At 44.3% G+C, this 24,293-nt stretch overlaps 1 protein-coding gene across 1 annotated transcript in view; it reads right to left on the bottom strand.

Moving 5' to 3' along the window:
• Positions 1-383: 383 nt before the first annotated feature.
• The window catches only part of LOC311229497 (DENN domain-containing protein 3-like), a gene marked incomplete at its 3' end in the record, with an annotated part of 29,282 nt that continues 5,372 nt past the window's right edge, over positions 384-24,293 (bottom strand). The window contains exons 2-8 of the mRNA XM_084315577.1: positions 13,028-13,083; positions 12,537-12,638; positions 8,672-8,827; positions 8,324-8,459; positions 6,880-6,995; positions 2,021-2,154; positions 384-501 (exon numbers count right to left, since the gene is read on the bottom strand). Of these exons, the coding sequence (XP_084171703.1) occupies positions 384-501; positions 2,021-2,154; positions 6,880-6,995; positions 8,324-8,459; positions 8,672-8,827; positions 12,537-12,617 (741 nt within the window). The 5' untranslated portion in view covers positions 12,618-12,638; positions 13,028-13,083. The remainder of the gene's footprint in view (positions 502-2,020; positions 2,155-6,879; positions 6,996-8,323; positions 8,460-8,671; positions 8,828-12,536; positions 12,639-13,027; positions 13,084-24,293) is intronic.

Here is a 24,293-nt window from a genome sequence, read left to right as displayed (position 1 = left end):
GTACCTGCAGCAGGGCAGTGTGTGTGAAACAGAGGAGAGGCAGGTGAAGCTGAAGGTCCAGAACTGGTTTATTCTGGTCGTCTCTGGAGGGCAGCAAGATCTGGAGAGACCTCAGACTGAAGGACTACACACGCACACACACACAATATTAAATGATTTATTTAAATCTCCTAATTAAAGACAGACATAGTAGAGATAGAGAGAGAGAGAGATAGAGATAGAGATAGAGATAGATAGAGAGAGAGAGAGGAGAGAGAGAGATAGATAGATAGATAGATAGATAGATAGATAGATAGATAGATAGATAGATAGATAGATAGATAGATAGATAGATAGATAGATAGATAGATAGATAGATAGATAGATAGATAGATAGATAGAGTTCAGACCACATGGAGGTGTCCTGGTGGAGGGATGGGAACCAGTGCCAGCTTGGCTGAAAACTCTTTTACAGTCTCCTCAAAATCACGATGCCGACCAGGACTCAACTCAACTAACAAACTGAGAGAGAGAGAGAGAGAGAGAGAGAGAGAGAGAGAGAGAGAGGAGAGAGAGAGAGAGAGAGAGAGAGAGAGAGAGAGAGAGAGAGAGAGAGAGAGAGAGAGAGAGAGAGAGAGAGAGGGAGAGAGAGAGAGAGAGAGAGAGAGAGAGAGAGAGAGAGGGAGAGAGAGAGATAGAGAGAGAGATACAGAGAGAGATAGAGAGATTTCCTCACCAAATGTGGGAAATAAAAATATATTAGAGAAACACATTTTAAAAAATTTGAATTAATAACAAAAGATTTTCTTAAACTATCAGATACAGAAAAACTACCAGTCCTACTAGGGGAGGACTCAACAAGCTGTGAGCTAGCAGCAGTCTATGTTGCTGCCTGCCATAAACTGAGGGACAGTGAGTGACAGTCACACACGTTTATGTTGTAATATTTGATGTTTTGATGATATTTTATGATATTTTTATGTACTTTGACATTGATATCTGTTTTCTAATTCATGTTTATGTTAATATTAATCATTTGCTTTGGCAACATGTACAAGTTACGTCGTGCCAATAAAGCCATTTGAATTTAATTGAATTGAGAGAGATACAGAGAGAGATATACAGAGAGAGATATACAGAGAGAGATATACAGAGAGAGATACAGAGAGAGATATACAGAGAGAGATATACAGAGAGAGATACAGAGAGATATACAGAGAGAGAGATACAGAGAGAGATACAGAGAGATACAGAGAGAGGTACAGAGAGAGAGAGAGAGATACAGAGAGAGATATACAGAGAGAGAGATACAGAGAGAGAGAGACAGAGAGAGAGATACAGAGAGATATACAGAGAGATATACAGAGAGATACAGAGAGAGAGATACAGAAAGAGATACAGAGAGAGATACAGAGAGAGATACAGAGAGAGATATAGAGATACAGAGAGAGATACAGAGAGAGAGAGAGATACAGAGAGAGAGATACAGAGAGAGATACAGAGAGAGATACAGAGAGAGATACAGAGAGATATACAGAGAGAGAAAGAGAGATATACAGAGAGAGAGTACAATGAAAGGCAGCAAGAGAGTAAAGTAAAAGTATATCAAATAGTTATTACAGTATTATTCTTTTTTATTATAATTTATGTTCTTATTATCATCGCCATCATCATTATGTTCACCAAGTGTCTCAGGGTGGTGTAATACATTATTAATATGGTTATAATATATTTACCATGACAGACAGTCTCTCAGGGCGGTGTAATACATTATTAATATTGTTATGATATATTTACCATGACAGACAGTCTCTCAGGGCGGTGTAATACATTATTAATATTGTTATGATATATTTACCATGACAGACAGTCTCTCAGGGCTGTGTAATACATTATTAATATTGTTATGATATATTTACCATGACAGACAGTCTCTCAGGGCTGTGTAATACATTATTAATATTGTTATGATATATTTACCATGACAGACAGTCTCTCAGGGCGGTGTAATACATTATTAATATTGTTATGATATATTTACCATGACAGACAGTCTCTCAGGGCTGTGTAATACGGGAACTTGGAGATGACACAGACAGCGAAGGGAACGTAGAGGCGGGACTTAGACGAATTCCACCTATTCTGGCCATTCTGGATACTTCCTTCCTGACAAGACTGACAGGACATGCAGCCAATAAGAACCCAGATATCTGATCTAAAGCACCTGTTTGGGGGCAACAGTGGATGAACAGGATGAAGCACAGGGTTCCACTCATAGGGTTCCACTCACAGGGTTCCACTCACAGGGTTCCACTCACAGGGTTCCACCACTCACAGGGTTCCACTCACAGGGTTCCACTCACAGGGAGCTCACTCACAGGGTTCCACTCACAGGGTTCCACTCACAGGGTTCCACTCACAGGGAGCTCACTCACAGGGTTCCACTCACATGGTTCCACTCACAGGGTTCCACTCACAGGGTTCCACTCACAGGGTTCCACTCACAGACATTGCACAATTAAATTCAAGGACTTTCAAGTACTTTCCTAAGCACAATTTTTTTTCATTTTAAAAGGGCATTTAAAAAGAATACAATTCACTTTTAAATGCTGTTTTTTTTTATAGAAGAAAAAACGGATCCAATATGTATGGCTTAAAACCAATTTCCGACAATTAGTTACACTTTAAATCAATTAAATAAATTAATTACTTGATTCAGAAATGTTTTATCATGGATGAACAAAACTTTCAATGCAAATGGTTGATTTGAATTTCAATGACTTTTTAAGCACCTTGTAAAGAAATTGGCTGTTTTCAAGGAACTTCAGGCCTTGACTTTTCTTTTGTCAAATTCAAGCACTTTAAAGGCCAACTTGCAGGTTGTATTTTTGTTCAATAAACAATGTGACTAGGCCAACGCTGACTTTCATGAAGAGGGAAAAAGAATTATCGAAATTGACCTAGTTTTAGCGTTTTTATCAAACATTTTGTTGACCAAACCACAAGCTCCACGCACATGCACATTTTAATTGCATTTTTCATAGCGTGCATGTGTCATCTTAATGCTGACGTCACGTCAGGTGCAGGGCAGCGAGGGGCTCTGAGAGTCACAGGCAGGTAGTGGCAGGAAGCAGAGCCTTGCTACTACTAGCCGAGGAGTGATGAATGAAAATGTATCTGTTTCACCTAACACTATTGCTCCGTGATCATAGCCATTCATCTCTAAAGCTAACCACTATTTGTAACAGCCACAACCACGTTACCATATTTGTAATAATGTAAATCATTGTGTCGTTGTACATATTGTGTATACAACGTTAGCAGCTAACGTAGCTTAGCTTGGTAGCCGCCGTTCTTGAAACTCCTAACAAAGCCCGAATTAAAATGGTTCTCTCCTCTTTGTATACCTTTGTCCTCACAAGTATTCTGCCAGGGAACTTATGGACACGACAATAGTAGTTATAAGGTGTTTGATCATTGTGTCGTTGTACATATTGTGTATACAACGTTAGCAGCTAACATAGCTTAGCTTGGTAGCCGCCGTTCTTGAAACTCCTAACAAAGCCCGAATTAAAATGGTTCTCTCCTCTTTGTATACCTTTGTCCTCACAAGTATTCTGCCAGGGAACTTATGGACACGACAATAGTAGTTATAAGGTGTTTTATCATTGTGTCGTTGTACATATGCACCGAGTGCAGCTAAAGAGGCTATCCACCGAGTGCAGCTAAAGGGGCTATCCACCGAGTGCAGCTAAAGGGGCTATCGTATCAACATGCCGCGACGTGTAGCTAATGTAGCTTGCATGATGCGTGTGCAGTGCTTTGCCCCACAGGTCTGAGAAGAGGACCTGCACATTTTACTCGTTCCCAAAACTCTTTTACATGCACGACAGTAGACATAATGCTAACGTTAGCGGGGTAATGTTAGCCAGAGCCATATAGCCAGCTTGATACTATGACCCGGGGATAAGGCGACAGCCCACAGACCAGTAGCGCTGCTGTACTGAACAACAGGCTGCCTAGTGGTACATGTAGTTCTTTTTTTACGACATTAAAAACATTATAACTACCTTGTTTCAACCAGTTGTAGCTGGTCCATCAAAGTCTCTGACGATTAAACCCATTTGCGTCTTGTAAGGCGTCCATTTGGATCAAGGAAATAGCTTTCTGCACTCGTCAAAACTCCTTGTAGTGGATCAGAAGTAGGGGAAAGATACCCCACGTGACGTCATGGCCCTGATAGCTCTGATAAGCTTTTTAATTTGCTCGTGCATGTTATTCGTGCATGGACCTTTTTAACCATTTCTGAGTGGCATTTCCGGCGTCAAATGAAAAAAAAAATTAATTAGATACCAATGATGTAAACTACCCATAATTGATCAGTAGGGTTTAACCTGCAAGTTGGGCTTTAAGCACTTCAAGGACCTTGTGCGAACCCTGAGGATGACTAGCAATCAGAGCGCTGTGGTACTGATGATACAGGATGAACAGGGAGCTCACTCAGAGGAGCGCTGTGGTGCTGATGATACAGGATGAACAGGGAGCTCAATCAGAGGAGCGCTGTGGTGCTGATGATACAGGATGAACAGGGAGCTCAATCAGCCCTATAAAGCAGCGGTTCTCAAACTACGGGTCGTGACCCAAAGTGGGATCACAGGTAGGTGACAGTGCGCCAAGTAAATATATATATTTTTTTTTATTAATTCTTTTTATTTTTTTGGCAACATATTTAAGCTAAATATGCCTCGTTTTATATATAATAATAATAATAATAACTTTATTTGTATAGCACTTTTCATACAGAAGTTGCAGTTCAAAGTGCTTCACAACAGTATAAAGAAGATAGAGAGGCAGCAAGGTGAGGTAAATCACAGTGTTTCACATTAGGATCTAGCATCCCAATAGGCTCTCTGTTTAGTTTCATTCAGTAATACAAATAATACAAATAGTTTAAAATGATTCGGTTTAAAAATAGTCTAAAAATTATAAAATAGAACGGACATACAACAGGGTATTTAACATACAACAGAGCAGTGCATCAGTAAGAAGTAAAAAGTGTGATAAAATAGTTCAATTTTGAATTACAACAGAGCAGTGCTCTTAAAATTACAGTGCATCATTATAGTAATATTCCACAATTATTACATTCGATAGTAATAATGGCACACAGTCATAGAACCGACACATGAATTTGATAGGAATTGTCATTTAAATGCCTGAGCAAAGAAATAGGTTTTAAGCTGTCTTTTGAAGATATCTAGTGAGTTGGCTTCCCTGATGTTTTGGGGTAGTTTGTTCCATAGTTTTGGGGCATAGTTGATAAAGGCTGCATTACCGATCCTCTTTTGACTGTTTCTGGGAGCCTCTAGTAGTCCAGCAGTTGATGACCGCAGTGTTCTTGCTGGCCTGTAATTTATTAGTGTTGGCGATGTAGTTAGGTCCCTGTCCATTTAGAGCTTTGTATGTAAGGAGAAGGACCTTAAAGTCAATTCTAAATGTTAATTTAGATGTCTAAATGTGTATTGATAACTGTAATAATAATAAAATTGTTCTGAAGGTCCAGATTAACACTGAAAGTCTGCGTTTATTATTTTGTATAACTTATATATTGTTTATATATATAAGATATATATCTTCACGTCATCTGTTTTACGTGTCAGTATTTATCATTCGCCTTTTGTATATGTCCCATTCTTAACGCCGTAGGCGCCAGCGCGCGCCCCTCTAGACATGTTTCAGAACATGCCCAGACAAGCCCAGAGAGAGCGCATTGATCTGTGTGGGTGAACAGGCTCGGTCCACAGGTAACACAGAGTGAGAGAGAAGTAACGTTGGAGCAGTTGTAAACAGGACGGCAAGGCAACGTATCGTTATAGAGAGCCGAACGGCTAATTAGATACAACCATAATATTGTCGAGCCATTATTGGCACAGTATAGTGACTTGTGTAAGCGAAGTAACGTGGAGAGACTTATAGTTGAACCCAGCGACGTTCTGGACATAACTACTCATTGAAGACTTCCTGCGGGTTAGCTTTAAGTACAAACGGAGCTAACTAGCTATCATCCATGCCAACGGGCTTTGGACTAATAGCTATTAATCCTGCCATCGGGCGCTAGGAATACAAGGACCGGTCTGTACGAGACCCTCTTTCCCAGCGACGACAGGATTATCCCACCAGTCTGCAGTTTCTCTGGAGTCGGAGCTCCAGAGAGAAGTACCGTCTCCATCTACCATCTTGCTTTTCCCTGTACTGCTTCGCTTCGTCTCCGTCTCACTCCATTCAGAGCTCCAACGGTCGGGTACCCCGTAGTATAGGAACTATCGTTACCGCGGACATTGTGGCATTGATATTAAAGTAATAACAGGAGATCTGTGTTCATATTCTATGTATGCTTTCTATCCCTATTAAAGTGATTGTTTAACTCGGTTTCACTGTCCCCTCGCAGTTAATGGAGTGTCCGCCATTTTGTGTAACTATATTGTCTGGCTAACTAATATCTCTAGTAGTGGTTTAATCTAAACATTTAAATACAGTCAGGGTTGTGTAGCCCCTTAGCTACAAAAATGTTCTAATAAATATGCATGATCAAGTTCAACGTGTGCTTTTATTTTGATATTCCTTAATTCCATGTTGAAATTACGCAATACATTAAGTGTGGGGTCGCCAAAAGAAATCCTAAATAAAATGGGGTTGTGGTATAACAAAGTTTGAGAACCCCTGATGTACAGGTTAGCATCACAGTAGCTGGCGCTGGTCACATGGAGGGAAAACACATCTGTACTTTAGTTTCTATTATGACATGTTAGGATTAACACGCTTAAGTCAATCTTATATGCAAGCCCTCTAAATTCGATTGTGTGTGTTTGTGTATGTGTGTGTGTGTGTGTGTGTGTTTACCTGTACAGTTCTGTAGTACTGTACCACCACGCCGTGCGTTCGATTCCCAAACAGATCAGTAAAAACCAGGAAGTGGTATGAGTCTTCTCTCTGTTCATTGGCTATCTGGAGACCACCTGACCAAATGATCAAACAAGCACATCAAAAGCTACAGTCCCATCAGCTTGATTGGGTGTGACAGTAAAATCCTGACTAAATGAAGTGATAACTACGCTGACACGTCCAGACCGTGAGCTTCATCTGCTCTCACGGCTCAGACGACAGCATTTACAACCATCTCCACCACATTAACGGTTCAGTTTATCAGCTTCATATGATGTTATCATGTTATGATGTTATTGTACATGGCTAGCTAGGCAAGATGTGTTTGGTTGCCAAGACAAGAAATAGATACAGTATATTGGACCTCATTCTCAAACATTTTCATAAGTGTTCATAAGTTCTTAAATATCTTCATACAAACTGTGTGAGAACAACTGTGTAAGAAGGATCCCTGCCGGATTCACAAACGCGTGAATATGTGTCTTAAAGTGTTCTTGAAGTGTTCTCAGCTGCACTCCCCCTCTGTGTTCTTAAAGTGTTCTTAAAGTGTTCTCAGCTCCTGATAAGAGCATACAACCACATTACATATCTGTAGATACTATATCCATATCTGTACATATCCCTTACCTACTCTACGACTTAATACCATAGTGTATTTATACCTGTATCACTGTACATATTAATACTACAACTCTGTACATACATCTGATTAGCACTATTACTCAGTAGTACCACTAATTCATATATTTTATACCCAGTTTAATCTCCTGTACATTTTGTATATTACTGTTACATTTGCACTCTGGTTGGATGCCAACCTTTTTGTCATTGTACTGAACTTATTTGAATCATCAGTCGCAAATTCCTTTCGCAATGCCTGTGGATTGGGTGTGTGCACACAGTCCTGTGTGAGGAGCTGGCCAGGCATTTATGTATATGCAAATTCAGGTGCACGTGAGTGTGCACGTTCAATTTAAGAATCAGTGGCATTCCTGATTCGGGGGAGCGCACAACACTTTGGCTGTTTGAGAAAACATTTCCATGCGTTCATGAGTCCGGCAGGGAGATGGTTGGTCTTATAAAGTTAGTAAGAAGACACTTAAGATGTTTGAGAATTGAGGTCCATTGTTACCAGGGAAACAGACATATGGTTACCAGGGAAACAGACATATGGTTACCAGGGAAACAGACATATGGTTACCAGGGAAACAGACATATGGTTACCAGGGAAACAGACATATGGTTACCAGGGAAACATATATGGTTACCAGGGAAACAGACATATGGTTACCAAGGAAACATATATGGTTACCAGGGAAACAGACATATGGTTACCAGGGAAACAGACATATGGTTACCAGGGAAACATATATGGTTACCAGGGAAACAGACATATGGTTACCAGGGAAACAGAGCTGGGGCAGGGCGATGAAGTCCAGGTCCTTTGGAACACTGATGTCTTCCGGGGGCGACGCCCCTTCAACACTATTGGCTGCTTCTCCGTTAGTCGACGGCTCTGCAGGTCGACCCCAACTCTTCTGCAATCAATCAATCAATCAATCAATCAATCAATCAATGAGAAAAATAGAATAGGAAATAATTAAATGAATCAATATCCTTAAGAAGAAATTATTTAAAGTAAAGACATTAATTTAACTGAAATGTAGTTTAAAATAAATTGTTAATATTGGAACAGAAATGTGTTAGAATAGAATAAAATAGAATGGAATAGAATAGAATAGTGTTAAACCTTTTTGACAAAGCTCCTCCTCCTCTGGACTCGGCTGAAGGCTGGACCAATCACCTGTCTGGAGCTGGTCTCCTTGGAGACAAAGGGCGGGGCATGCACCTGCAGTACCTCTGCCTCCAGTAGAGGGAGCTCCTTACATTTCCCTTGCTGCAGCAGCTGAGGAATGTTTGACTGAAGTTAGTTAACCCTTTAACTGCCACACGACAGCCGGTTAACCCTTTCACTGTGACAATACAGAAGGTTAGCCCTTTACTATCACACAACCGACGGCGATGCTCCATCATTAGCATCATTAGCTCCGCGGATCCTGTGTGATGGTAAAGGGTTAACCTTCTGTCGTGTGGCAGTGAAAGGGTTTAACATGAAGTTAGTTTAACATGAAGTTAGATTAACATGAAGTTAGTTTAACATGAAGTTAGGTTAACATGAAGTTAATTTAATGTTTTACTGAAGTTAGTTTAACATGAAGTAGCTGAACACACTGCTGGGGCCACAGCCTAGTCAAGAGTCAAGAGTTTTTATTTGTCACGGCATACAAGTATACAATGAAATGCGGGTGGTCTTGCCCGCAACGATGTGCAATACAGTAGTACAACATATAATAGAATCCAATAACAACATTGTGCAATAAACAGGTAACATAGTGGGACATCACGGTATTTGTACATAGTTATTTACAGAGCATGAAGGACATGCTAGGTCCTTTGGTAGTGCAATACACTGTTACTATACTATTTTTAAAGTGACCTTTCCTTTGTGGCCATAAGTGTGGGCGTGTGCAGCATGAGTGAGTGCTTTCTCATGTTAAAGTGGCTGCTAGTGTGCGAGCGTGCACAGCGTGCGTGTCGTGTGTGTGCTAATGTGTGCTTGTGTGTGGAGAGAGTTCAGTGTTCTGTGACACTCAGTGTTCATTGTTCAATGCTCTGATGGCCTGGGGGAAGAAGCCTGGCGTCTTACCAAGAACATGTCCAAAGTTGATAACAATATTAAAAAAAAAAAAAAAAAATTACATACATGTAATAATGGTATGTTTAGTTTTACATACATGTAATAATGGTATGTTTATGCGTTTTTCCTAAAAGGAATGAGAGGAGTCCACACTACCTCAGTCCCCTCTCCCCCTCCCCCACTAATCTCTTGTCACATACACCACCCCCACCCCTTCTCACCCCCTTCTCACACAACAACAGATCAGCGCAACTTGCGCTCCGGAAAGAATGGCGCACGTTCATTCATTCATTTACCGCTTTCACCGCTTCTCTGTCTCAGAAAACCAACTCAAGTAAGATGTCATTATTTTCCAAATTTCATTGGCTACAAACGGTCAATCATTTTCAGGGTCAGTGGTGATTTGTCTGGAGAGGCGAAACTGGTGGCGGTAAATTTTTCAGTTTGACACACATTAATTTGGTTTGATAGTTATAAAGAGTGAATGAGTTTGATTATGGCCAACCAGTGATCAGTATCAGTGACATTGAATCCTTGTTAATTACAGGTTACGAAATCGGGCCGTCATGCCGATGCACGCACGTCGCTGCACTTTGCGAGCGTCTACCGGCTCAGGGCTGCCTTTTTCGCCAGACATATAACATACCGTTCTAAACATCTATTCGCGGCCGTTCGAACGCCACCTCACCCGACCAATTCCGCGCCTCGCTTCTCGAGTTACATGACGATATATCAGGCGAGCATCTTTTTTTTCAATTTCTTTTTTTATCCTATTTCTTCGATTTTTCTCTGTTTTTCTCCCCGTCCCAATTTTAGTCGTTATGCCAATTCCCCCCCTCCCCTACCTGTTTGTTGTGCGCATGTTCTCCTACTGGTCGGTACAAGGAAATCCTGAAGTTATCCGCACGCTTCCTCCGACACGCGCGGCGACAGCCAGTGACTCTTTTTTCACCTGGCAGCGAGGACTCTCATTGGTGAAGTGTCACGCTGCCTCCATCAAGTCCTGCCTCCGCTGAGCAAGCGCCCAGACCTGACCTGTAGGCGTCGCTGTCCACCACGCCAGATCCCCACCCATGACTTGCCCCTAACCCAGCCAAACGGGTTAGTATAGCGATCAGCCCAAGCCTCAAGCAATGCTGATTCCGGGAGTCGAGACCGCAGCCTCTTGCATTGGTGACGAGCGCAATCTCTGCTACGCCACCTGACCGCCCTACGCCACCTTTACGCGCTGCGCGTCAAATGACCACGTCGGACAGTATACGCTTGAGAACTGCTAGTCGTTGGCCCCCCAAATCATTTAAGGCACATTGTCACCAAAATTGCCTTCTTCCATCTCCGTAATATCGCACAAATCATTCCTATTTTAACCATGGCCGACGCCGCAAAAACCCTAATTCATGCGTTTGTCTCATCACGCCTAGATTACTAGTCTATGTTGAATGGGCACGCACTGCTATATCTATCCGATCTCAGTACACGATACTAGTGATGCACCGATGTGAAAATTGTGGCCGATACCGATAACCGATATTAATATTGCTGTTCTGGCCGATACCGATATTTACCGATGTCGATATCTCTGTATAGAAAACACTTTTTTATGATAATCAAATAAAGAGCTATTTTCCAAAACGCATATTTTTTTTCTTTTGTAACTCATTTTCAGAAATGACTGATATTTTGAAACTATTTAAGGCCAAAACATGTAAAGAAAATTTTAAAAACAGCCATATATATTATATCGGTGGCCGATATATCGTGCATCACTACACGATACTCGCCCCCCTCACGCTCTACGTTCACAAAATGCGAGGCTCCTGGGGCTAGTTCCAATACACCATGTTGTCTGAGGCACAGGAAACACTGGGGCTAGTTCCTATACACCATGTTGTCTGAGGCACAGGAAACACTGGGGCTAGTTCCAATACACCATGTTGTCTGAGGCACAGGAAACACTGGGGCTAGTTCCAATACATCATGTTGTCTGAGGCACAGGAAACACTAGGGCTAGTTCCAATACACCATGTTGTCTGAAGCACAGGAAACACTGGGGCTAGTTCCAATACACCATGTTGTCTGAAGCACAGGAAACACTGGGGCTAGTTCCAATACATCATGTTGTCTGAAGCACAGGAAACACTGGGGCTAGTTCCAATACACCATGTTGTCTGAGGCACAGGAAACACTGTGGCTAGTTCCAATACGTCATGTTGTCTGAAGCACAGGAAACACTGTGGCTAGTTCCAATACATCATGTTGTCTGAGGCACAGGAAACACTGGGGCTAGTTCCAATACACCATGTTGTCTGATGCACAGGAAACACTGGGGCTAGTTCCAATACACCATGTTGTCTGAGGCACAGGAAACACTGGGGCTAGTTCCAATACACCATGTTGTCTGAGGCACAGGAAACACTGGGGCTAGTTCCAATACACCATGTTGTCTGAAGCACAGGAAACACTGGGGCTAGTTCCAATACACCATGTTGTCTGAAGCACAGGAAACACTGGGGCTAGTTCCAATACATCATGTTGTCTGAGGCACAGGAAACACTGGGGCTAGTTCCAATACATCATGTTGTCTGAGGCACAGGAAACACTGGGGCTAGTTCCAATACACCATGTTGTCTGAAGCACAGGAAACACTGGGGCTAGTTCCAATACATCATGTTGTCTGAGGCACAGGAAACACTGGGGCTAGTTCCAATACACCATGTTGTCTGAAGCTGCCGTTTTCTGTTGTGATGTTAAAACCTTTGTCTGCATGTCGTGGAGGATCCCTCACAGAACCACAACAAGGCTGGTGTGTGTGTGTGTGTGTGTGTGTGTGTGTGTGTGTGTGTGTGTGTGTGTGTGTGTGTGTGTGTGTGTGTGTGTGTGTGCGTGCGTGCGTGCGTGTGTGTGTGTGTGTGTGTACCTGCTGTGTCTCTCTTAGTTTGTCTGGAGACAGTCCCACCACCACACAGGCCTCCAGAAGCCCTGCAGGAAGCTCTGCCATCACACACACACACACACACTGCTGGAGACACACACACACACACACACACACACACACACACACACACACACACACACACACACACACACACACACACACACACACACACACACACACACACACACACACACACACACACACACACACACACACACACACACACACACACACACACACACACACACACACACACACACACACACACACACACACACACACACACACACACACACACACACATTTGAATACTTTATTTGGTTCCACAAATTATATTGCATAAACAGGGAATCAAATATATCGGGGCCAAGCAGCACTGAACACTTAAAGGCCTAAGGCTAAGGAACACTCCCACATTTTGGGAAATTATCTTATTTGCCATCTACCCTGGAGTTAGACAAGAAGATACATACCTTTAAGCGTTTAAGGGTTTTAAGGGACACATAGCACCTCCTTCTCCACGGCTAAGCTGCCAATAGTAAGGTAAAGGTAAGGTACATTTAATTTATATAGCGCTTTTCCAGATTAAAATCACAAAGTGCTTTACAGGCAGTAAAAGGTTAATCAGAATAGAATAACAACACATGTTACATCACATACAAGATTGTAGAATACTTCAAAAATAAATTAATTCAAATACAATCACACATACACACATGTTATTCCACATACATGATCAATTAAAAGCCTCACTGTATAAAAAGGTTTTTAGACCTTGTTTAAAAGACTCCACAGTCCACACTAACAGCAGACCTGATTTCACAAGGTAGCTGATTCCATAGCTCGGGTGCTACGACTGAAAAAGCCCGGTCACCCTTGGTTTTCAGTTTGGTCCGGGGGACGACGAGCGCTCCTTGGTCGGAGGAGTGGAGAGCCCTATTAGGGCAGTAAGGGGTTATAAGCTCAGCAATGTAGCTTGGGGCTTCACCCTTTAAAGCCTTGTAGGTGTTGAGCGCAATTTAAAAATCAATCCTGTATTTTACAGGTAGCCAATGTAGCGTGGCTAATACAGGGGTAATGTGTTCTCTGCGTTTGGTTCAGGTTAACAATCTGGCGGCCGCCTTCTGAATGATTTGAAGTTTAGCCAAAGCTGCTTTGTCAAGGCAAGTGAGCAGAGAATTACAATAGTCAATTCGTGAAGAAATAAAAACATGAATAACCTGTTCAAGACAGTGATGTGGGATATTGGGGCGCAATTTTGCAATATTTCTTAGTTGGAAAAAACAAGACCGGGTTAGTGACTTTAAGTGTTTTCTTTAAAATTTTGAAACTGATCAAAGATGACCCCAAGATTTCTTGAGCTTGGCTTCAGGTAAGCGGCTAGTGGACCAAGTGCAGTTACAACATCAGCTTTTTGTGTGTCAGGCCCGAAGTATAGTAACTCTGTTTTTCCCTTATTCAGCTGTAAGAAATAGTAGCTGAGAGAGAGCAATATTTGGCCATTTGTTTGGCTTTTCTTTTAGACATTGCAGCAATTCTCAGACCGGTCATGGTGCATTTGTATACATGGCCAAGACTTCCGAACACAAGTACACTATATCTACACCTGTAGGCCGGCCATCACATTGAGCAGTGGTTGGTATTTTATATACTTGTCCTGGAAAGCCTGGTCCGTGTACAGGTCAAAGGCACAGCCTACTTCTATGATTAGCACCTCCTTGTGGCTGGTGTCAACAAAAACAACATCAGGTGTATTTGGGATTTTAGCAAAGACATCATTCGCTATCAGCTCTATCTTCAATCTTTCAAAATGTTCAGTTGCTATCGCATGCACTCATCTGTGTTTCTCTACACACTTGAGTGCATGCTTACCAACTGTTAGTCTGCAACACTACTATCACCGACATCTAAGAAGGGAGATCCCCCCTTGAATGGCCCTTCTAAGGTTTCTCTCCTCCACACTGCCTGTGGAGCATTTTTCCCTATTGTTAGGTTTTAGTGAGTTTTTCCTTACCTTCGCGTGGGGTATGTCTGGGAGTGCTTGCATTCTTTCATTTATTTGCATTTATTTTAAATGTATTGGACCTTATGGTGTTCTTGTTCTGTTCTTGACTTATTGTTATGTTTTCTTCTTGACTTGTTTAAAGAAGACTTGTACGGCCCATGGGGACATTAACGTGTGTTGTCGGGCCTTATAAATAAATTTGATTTGATTTGATCATTGGTAAAAACAAACCATTCTGGTAGCACTCTAGTATGCTTGTACATTGCTGCACTAGATGGTGAGATGTTTTGTACGTAGAGAGGGTAATAACCACTGCGCTCAGACAGGTGCGTAGTCCAAAAATAATAAGTAACAACAAGTAGAAAAAAGGGTAAGGACCGCACTCAAGGAATATCGTTTTATTTTAATACGCACAAAACGTTTTAGACCGTCCGGCCTTCATCAGTGTGCAATGAAGAATGGTTGTAACAAACAAGCCTTAACTAGGCTGTGATCGACAACAGGACACGTAGAAAACAATCAGTAATTAGCACAGGCTAGGTTGACAAGTAGCCTTCTCATCACAGTGACCATGAATGCGTAATGGCTATATAGGCTATGATGTAGAAATGGTGCCATCCTGGATAGGGGATCATCCTATGTTCCCCGGGTCCTATGTTCCCCGGGTCCTATGTTCCCCGGGTCCTATGTTCCCCGGGTTCTATGTTCCCCGCTTAGGGGTGGGAATCACCAGTTTCATCACGATACGATACGATATCGATTCTTTGGACAACGATACGATATTTGCCGATATCACAAAGTCTGCCACGATACGATACGATTCGATTCGATTCAGGTGCCTGCGATCGATATGAGCCCATTTAACACAATCAGTCACATTTAGATCAACTAAAAAAAGGCTACGGAAATATCAATTGACGTTTTTATTTTTGAGCTCTTCCAGACATTTAAATGAAAAACAATCTATTGTTTTTAATACAAATAGACCTCCTGTAACTGTTCACTGTAAAGTGCCACGTTTTTATATATTGAGCTTTAAACTTTAAGTAAAATGTTTTGGAACTCACAACACGCAAGCTAAAACCCCTTCCTCTCCCAAACCGTTCCTACAATTGTTTTATGTTGCATGATGATCATATGTTTAAATATCAACATTATCTGTCCATCCTCAGTAAATAATATCAATATAATAATACTCCTGACTTCATCTGGTATTTTCAAACACACACGCATACACACACACACACACACACACACACACACACACACACACACACACACACACACACACACAATGCCCCCGCCCCTCCTCTCCTCCTTCCCCTCTCCTCTCTCCGTTTCTCTCTCTCTTAGCTTAGTTAGCTTAAGCAGCTAATGTAACGTTAATTTAGGTCTGCCCACGCGACGTGGGCATAAAAGAATGGCGACGATGCAAAGCATGTTGGATGCATTTGACCCGTTGCGGGGAAAAACTGCACAGACTTATATCGGATTGCAAAATAGACGACTGAAGCCCTGCTCTCGCTCTGCTGTACAGAGCTACACAGAGTTTCACCGGGGGCGGATATGACGTCGCCGTCGCCGGATTTTCAAAATAAGAGTATCGCAATATGAATCGATCTTTTTACGTTGCATCGATCCTATTTGATTATTGATAAATAGATTGAACATTTTATTAATTTTTATTATTTTATTAATTATTAATGTCCGCCTTGTTTCGAACGGTTAAGCTTAGGCCCTCTTTCAAACTGGTTACGGTTAGAGTTTGGAATCAGGGCTGGTGGTCTAAAATTTTCAATCAATCAATCAATCAAAGCGGGGAACATAGAACCCGGGGAACATAGGACCCAGGGAACATAGACATGCTCCCCTGGATAGATACATATTATGCAACAATATACAAATATTACAAATAATACAACATTTTAAAGTCTGTATGGAAGTCAGGGTGGACGGTATAAACGGTATACGGTATAAACGGTATAAATTTGCGCTACGGTATGGATTTTGACTATACCTTGTGACCGGTAGACTATGCAATGATGTTAACGTTACTTGACGATTCACTCGACCTTTGCAGTGGTCGTTGCATAGTGTTTAATTGTACTGAGTTTTTCTCCACTTGTTCACGGACCTTGCCATAATAGTTTTGTCATTTCAATTTGGCTAAGGCATAAAAAAAAATATTGTTTGACTAAGATTTCTATGAAACGTTATTCTAAAAAAATAAAAATAAACGATTTTTTTTAAAAACTCATAAAATATATTGTGTAACTGAGGGGTACAATTCCCTGACTGTATTAATAAGTATGGTATCATTAAACCACTAGTGTCTTATGTACATTACTACTGGCCATACAGTACACAGGTATATGATATGAACACCTCCACAATGACACGGTTCCACACAAATCTTGGTTCGAATAATATTTATTAGCAGCAATAATAGTAGATTACATTACTTTACTTAGAGTCGCGCTTGTAAGGCGAAGAATGTGCGTGAGTAAGTCAAGAGCGTAAGTCCATTAGAATAGTATGCAGGAGATAATAAATACCACCTGTATCTTAGGAATTATATCTATGGTACACTAGTAGGGCAGTGGGAGATACTAGTAGGGTCCCTCCGGTTGTAGGCCAGCAGGGGGAGGAAATGTTCGAATGCAAACTCTGGATCAACGGGGAATCAATAAGCTCCAGCTACGGGAGTCGGTACATTACTCCCTTGATCGGCAGACGAAAGCAGCAGCTGTAATCCAAGTATGCGTGCAGCATAGGTGAAAGCCGGCCAGCCTCTCCTAGAGACGGGCTCGAGTGATGTTCCTCACGGGTAAATCCCACACAGTAGTGGGTGTAGACGATTCTCCTCCGCTCCGACAGCCACAGGACCAAAGCAATAATCCAGCTGGAAAGGGCTCTGCATTCACCGGTGTAGATTCTCCGGTGCGCGGTACTTCACATTAACTAGGTCGAACTTGACGTTATTACACTAAGCTCTGACACTTTTACTGTCCTATTCGCACGCGGTTATAAGTGCTCTATTTAGACGCACGGTTGCTCACTTCACTTGGTCGTTGACTCGTGATGAAGGCTTTAACGTTTGAGGGTAACACGTTTCTAGGTTAACTTGACTTTAGGCTAAGTGCTGCTGTATCCACCTGCGACGTATTTATACGTACAGTGAATAATCTAGTACCAGCCTTATTCCTGTCTCGTATTCTTGCGCAGAACCGGGCATGTCCAGGCAAGCCTTGGCGGTGACTTTGAACTAGACATTGGGGGTATGGCTGTGGCGCCTAGTGGATCGCTATCCAATAGGAGAACGAAATATTATGGTCTGTACTAGGTAAAAGGGATATTCCGTGTATATGTACAAAGAATACACAAGGGATATCAGACGATATACAAATATTATGCAATATATATCAAGTAGTAAATATATATATTCGGTTTAATCTGATCCTTCGTAACAGCCGCCTCCTAATTAGTCCCACCTAATTAGATAAGCAGAGACAGATTAACCGCACTGTCCACTACTCAATGTCCGTTGTGAGGGTAGGGCAGTTCACAAAGTCGGGGGTCATGGTCGTCATCGAGAGAGTCGGGGAGCCTTGGCAACTCTATCAGCCTCGCCACGGGCCGGGTGTATGTCCGCCCCTGGACGAGCACTTCTGCCGCTCTGACCTTTCCGTCGGCACCAGTGATCACTTTGATTACGCGGCCGGCCGGCCACGCAGCTCGGGGTAGTGACTGGTCTATGATCATGACGACTGGACGGAATGAAGGGGGGCTTAGGAGGAAGCGGGCCTGAGACTGCTTTGATCTGTGCTTGGCTGTGCCTCCTCCTCCTCCGTCTGTTTCTCTTGTTTGCTCTGTACCCCGTCTGAGGAGGGGCCGGTTCCGGCCGCCCCGTCAAGGAGTCGCTTGGGGTGCTAGGTTCGAGGTCAGCTACGTCTGGAGCGCAGCTGAGGGGGGTGGAGTTCCGAACTCCCTCTTGTGCCCACGGTTCTCTCACAGGCCTCTCGCTTAATGTCAATAGCCTCTCAACGGGCTGTACGAGGGAGTGGCCGGTGTCGCTCGCCTTTGTGTGTAGGCAGCGTGTAGACGTGGGTTGACTGTCAAGTCCGTAGAGGGGGCCCTGGAGCGTCCACCCCAGTCGGGTCTGAACCGCGACTGGGCATCCTTTGGGTCCGATGTGGGCCGCCTCAATTGGGAGAATGAGGTCCGCGTGGTCGGAGCCGATGAGCAGGGTCGGTGTGGCGCCGTCGATAAGCGGTATAGGTAGTTGACGTAGGTGCACATACTTCGCCATCAGCTGTGGGATGGGGTAGGTGTACTGTGATAGGCCTATGTCGTGGCTGGTGAAGACGTTGGTTATACTATACTGCTTCTCGGGCTGGTCCACCGCTGCTATCTTGAAGGAGACCTTCTCACCTTTTATGGTCTTCTGGTCCCTTCTGATGGTGCGTATTGTCATGGTACCTTTGGCACCCCGCAGGCCCAACTGGGCTGCTGCGGAAGCGAGGAGGAGAGTCTTTTCAGACCCATCGTCCAGGACGGCGTAAGTGTCCAGGACCTTGTCCTCGTAGCTCAGGAGCACTCTGACCACTTTGATGAGCACTCGGGGGGTCCCGCTATGCTGGTCAATGTGGAGCACTCCTGTTGGTCGGTTGCTTTGGGTCTTCTGGAGGGCCCCGCACCGTGCTGCGCGGTAAGCGGCGCCCGCCTGGGCCGCCTCACGCCACTGTTCAACTTGGGCGGGGTTCAGTGTCTTATATTCGGCGCACAGTGCCATCCAGTGTCCGCGGTCGCAGTAGGTACAGTAGGGGGCGGTCTGGTGGCTCTTCGGTACTGGTGCCACCGCCTCGGCATGGTACATTACCGCGACGGGCCCACTCTGTTGTCCTGGCTGACGCCTGTTGATGTCATGCAGGACCTCCAAGTGGGCGCCGCCGCACCTGCCGCACTTCTTCTTCAAGCGGCACTCAGCTGCCATGTGGCTGCGCGCGCAGCGGAAGCAGCGGCGGTGGTCCTTGATCCACTGACTCACCTCATCCGTGGTCAGCTTCTTGAAATCGTCGCATTGATACAGCCGATGTTCCCCTTCACAGTACTGGCATTCAATCTTCCACTCCTCTTTCGTCGAGGGGGTGTCGTGGTTCTTGTGCTGCGGTACTGATTCGGCTTGGTGCATAACGGTCACCGACCGGCGGTTATCATTTAATCCCCGAGGTCCTGGTCTTGGTCCACTCCATACGAACGTGTCCAGTCGTAAGCTGCTGACCTCCCTGGCGAGGAACTCAGACAGGTCTAGGAGGGATGCCTCTGGGCCGTTGGGGTCACGGTGGTCTCTCTGCCGCCGAAAACGCTCTTGTCGGGCGGGAGGGAGCTTCTCTAATATTCTCTCTACATTAGAGTTAGCGTACAGTTCGTATATCCCTTTTTCCTTTTGGGACCCCAGCATCCCTACCAGGGACTGTACCTTGATAGAGAGGTCATCCAATGCTCTGTTGTCTCTGGCTGGGGGGAGACGGTCAATGTCTCTTATCTCCTGTATCACGTAGTCCCATATGCGTCCATAACGTTGGTCGAGGGCTACTAGAGCCGCGGTGTATGGGGTAGTAGAGTTGGAATATGCCAGCACTATATTGTGCGCTCTGGGCACCTTCAGGTGCTTGAGTAGGATAGCATACTTGTACGTTTCATCCGGTACATCGGACATCATTGTCTCTAAGCACATTCGTAGCTCTGTGTACTGTGCTCTGTTCTCGTGTGTGAAGTCCGGGAACGTCGGTGTGCCAAGGTACGATGCCATGGATGGCTGGCACATCGGTGAGCGTTGGGGGAGAGGCCTCCTGGGCGAGTCTCCCCGTGCGTGTCGTCTTGGGCTGGTACTTGGTGGGTACCGAAGGTCGGGTACCCAGGTGCTGTTCCTCGGTGCTGACGGTGCGTCAAACTCACCCGTGAGTTGAGTCGGGGGTTTGTAGCGCAGTGCCTCGGGGCTGACGTCTGAGCTGTACTGGGCCTCCTGGTCCAGAGTACGTTGCTGCTGGTCGGGGCTGTACTGGGCCTCCTGGTCCAGAGTACGTTGCTGCTGGTCGGCTTGACATTCCTCCTCTTCCTCTGCTAGGTCCTGGAGTCTTCTGTTCAGTCTCTCGGCGTGGTCCGGTTCTTCCCGGTTGCTGGGTCTCGTATGGACCGGCCGGGGGGGGGGGTTCGGAGACGTGGACAGGATCCTCCTGTTGGCGGGGTCCCGGGTCGCTTGGTCGGGTAGGGGAATGCGTCCTAGACCCTTGTCGTGATGATCTCCGGGAGCTCCGTGCGGAGTGAGGGGGTGTCGCCATGGCAATCAATTTGTCCATCAGCTGCGCCTGTAGCCGGTCGCGCTCTGCCTCGCGCTGGGCATGGGCGGCTTCGCGCACTGCTTCGCGCTGTGCATTGGCGGCGGCGCACTGTGCATCGGCGCGGCTTCTTTCAATGTTCTCTTCCGTCTGAAGGCGTCTGGTCTCCAGTCTTATGCGGTCGTCTTCACTCCTTTGTTGCGCCTGGAAGCGCTCTCGCTCGGTTGCAGAATGTTCGCGTTCACTGAGGGCTTGCGCTTGGAGTTGCGCGTGAAGGCGCTCTCGTTGGTCTGCAGCTCGTTCGCGCTCGGTGGAGGCTGCCAGGGTGGCGATGAGTGCCTGCGCCAGCATCTTGTCCGCTTCGCTGGGGGAGACACAGGCGGAGGTGATCGGCTTCTGGCAGTGCTCGTTGGAGATCCGTTCTCCTGTCGCGCTCCGAGGAGATCCATCTCCTGGGTGTGCGTCTCTTCTGGTAGTGGGTCGGGTTCCGTCCCTGGAGGGCTTTCTTTATCCTGGAGCTCTCCGGGGACTACCTCGTTGGCGTCGGCGGGGGGTAAAGTCATGTCAGGTCCCTCCTGGTCCCCCCCGTGAGCTTGGTCAGTTACGTTAGAACCCACTAGGGTCTCTACTGGCGGGGTCGCCTGGTCGGTAGGGTTTGACATACTTTTACTATCCGCTTTTTCTATTTTATCCGTACTTAACTTTTTTATAAAGCTAGGTAGTAGACTGTCAGCGTAGTCCTCTAGGGAAAGAGGTGGCTGCTGTCTGCGCTGCGGGCGATCTAACTTAGGATAACCGTTTGTGGAGTGTTCATCATCGGCCATGTTAATATTAATATTATATTAATATTACGCTAATTACCCTCCGGCTCGAAGGACCAATTGTAACTGAGGGGTACAATTCCCTGACTGTATTAATAAGTATGGTATCATTAAACCACTACTGTCTTATGTACATTACTACTGGCCATACAGTACACAGGTATATGATATGAACACCTCCACAGTCTGCCAACACGGCTCAGGGAGTATCAAAGTTACATCTCATTTAAAACTAACTTAAAATCATGGTTGAGAGATGGTCAAGTGTGCGACCATTTTAACTGAGGGGTTGTATTTTAATGTATGTATTTTAGTGTATTGTAACCTATACTGATTCCTACTGTGTTTTAATTATTGTACTATGTTTTTTAACTGAGGGGTTGTATTTTAATGTATTTATTTGTATGTATTTTAGTGTATTGTAACCTATATTGATTCCTACTGTGTTTTAATTATTGTACTATGTTTTAATTATTGTTGTGCTCATGTCACCTGCCCCAGAGACTACAGTTGAAAATTAGCCAACTTGGCTAAACTGGCATATTTACAGTCAAATGTTCCTTAATATGCACTGTCTCTGTATTTTAAACCAATAAATACAAATACAAAATACAATGACACGGTTCCACACAAATCTTGGTTAGAATAATATTTATTAGCAGCAATAATAGTAGATTACATTACTTTACTTAGAGTCGCGCTTGTAAGGCGAAGAATGTGCGTGAGTAAGTCAAGAGCGTAAGTCCATTAGAATAGTACGCAGGAGATAATAAATACCACCTGTATCTTAGGAATTATATCTATGGTACACTAGTAGGGCAGCGGGAGATACTAGTAGGGTCCCTCCGGTTGTAGGCCAGCAGGGGGAGGAAATGTTCGAATGCAAACTCTGGATCAACAGGGAATCAATAAGCTCCAGCTACGGGAGTCGGTACATTACTCCCTTGATCGGCAGACGAAAGCAGCAGCTGTAATCCAAGTATGCGTGCAGCATAGGTGAAAGCCGGCCAGCCTCTCCTAGAGACGGGCTCGAGTGATGTTCCTCACGGGTAAATCCCACACAGTAGTGGGTGTAGACGATTCTCCTCCGCTCCGACAGCCACAGGACCAAAGCAATAATCCAGCTGGAAAGGGCTCTGCATTCACCGGTGTAGATTCTCCGGTGCGCGGTACTTCACATTAACTAGGTCGAACTTGACGTTATTACACTAAGCTCTGACACTTTTACTGTCCTATTCGCACGCGGTTATAAGTGCTCTATTTAGACGCACGGTTGCTCACTTCACTTGGTCGTTGACTCGTGATGAAGGCTTTAACGTTTGAGGGTAACACGTTTCTAGGTTAACTTGACTTTAGGCTAAGTGCTGCTGTATCCACCTGCGACGTATTTATACGTACGGTGAATAATCTAGTACCAGCCTTATTCCTGTCTCGTATTCTTGCGCAGAACCGGGCATGTCCAGGCAAGCCTTGGCGGTGACTTTGAACTAGACATTGGGGGTATGGCTGTGGCGCCTAGTGGATCGCTATCCAATAGGAGAACGAAATATTATGGTCTGTACTAGGTAAAAGGGATATTCCGTGTATATGTACAAAGAATACACAAGGGATATCAGACGATATACAAATATTATGCAATATATATCAAGTAGTAAATATATATATTCGGTTTAATCTGATCCTTCGTAACATATTGGGTCGCACCTAAATCGGCAGGGTCGGTCGGCAACCGGAAACAAACCATTATTTTTGTTAGGCCTAAGGAGGCTGAGAGGAGACTTGCTTTAGCACAGCAACAGGGCTAACGTTCTAACGTGACTCTGCGGCACAGGAAGGGGGGGGGGTATATTGACGAGGCTTGACAACAGAGGTTCAAAGATAACTTCACATTTATTTGGCTATTCGTTTCTTTATATCGCTTTATCCATCGGAGCTGCTCCCGTTTCCAAATCTGTGTTGACAATCCTGGTGTGACATCATCACCTACGGAATCTTAGGACGCTCAAACCTCAAACTCAAACCTATTACATCACACTCACTCTCTCTCTCTCGCTCGCTCTCTCTCTCTCTCTACGTTGTCAAACATGTACACTAAAGTTAAGTTATGTTGGAGTTGTATTGTGTTTGAGTTGTTTGAGGGAAAGAAACCTCCTGTCCTGCTGTAGTTTTTATTTTCAGTTTTTCAGAGATGGAAGTAACTTGAGAAAAGGTTTTGCATTTTTCTATTGCGGTTTTGCACAATAAATGTTCTTAAAATACCTCTGTACTATGTGAAATATGCCCTAGTAATACAAGAGTACAGTAATAGCTGCCATACCAGTGTGTTACCCCTTCAGAAGAATTGATATAGACATTTTAAGATAAGTGAATATACCGTGATGTATACCATTACCGTTTAAGCTTCAAATTATACCGTGATGTAAATTTTAGACCATACAGTCCAGCCCGTATCAGGTTGTTTAGACCGTTCATAAATCAGTGCGTTGAGTGTTTATACAGTAGACAGGTTAGTAGGCTAAGACTCCACCTACAGGAATGGAGCCAAATTGAACTCTTGGTTCAAACCAGATGGAAA

Source organism: Notolepis coatsorum (assembly GCF_963971535.1).
Source record: "Notolepis coatsorum genome assembly, chromosome: 6".
NCBI classification, from domain to species: domain Eukaryota; kingdom Metazoa; phylum Chordata; class Actinopteri; order Aulopiformes; family Paralepididae; genus Notolepis; species Notolepis coatsorum.
This window is presented reverse-complemented; position numbering and strand designations above follow the sequence as displayed.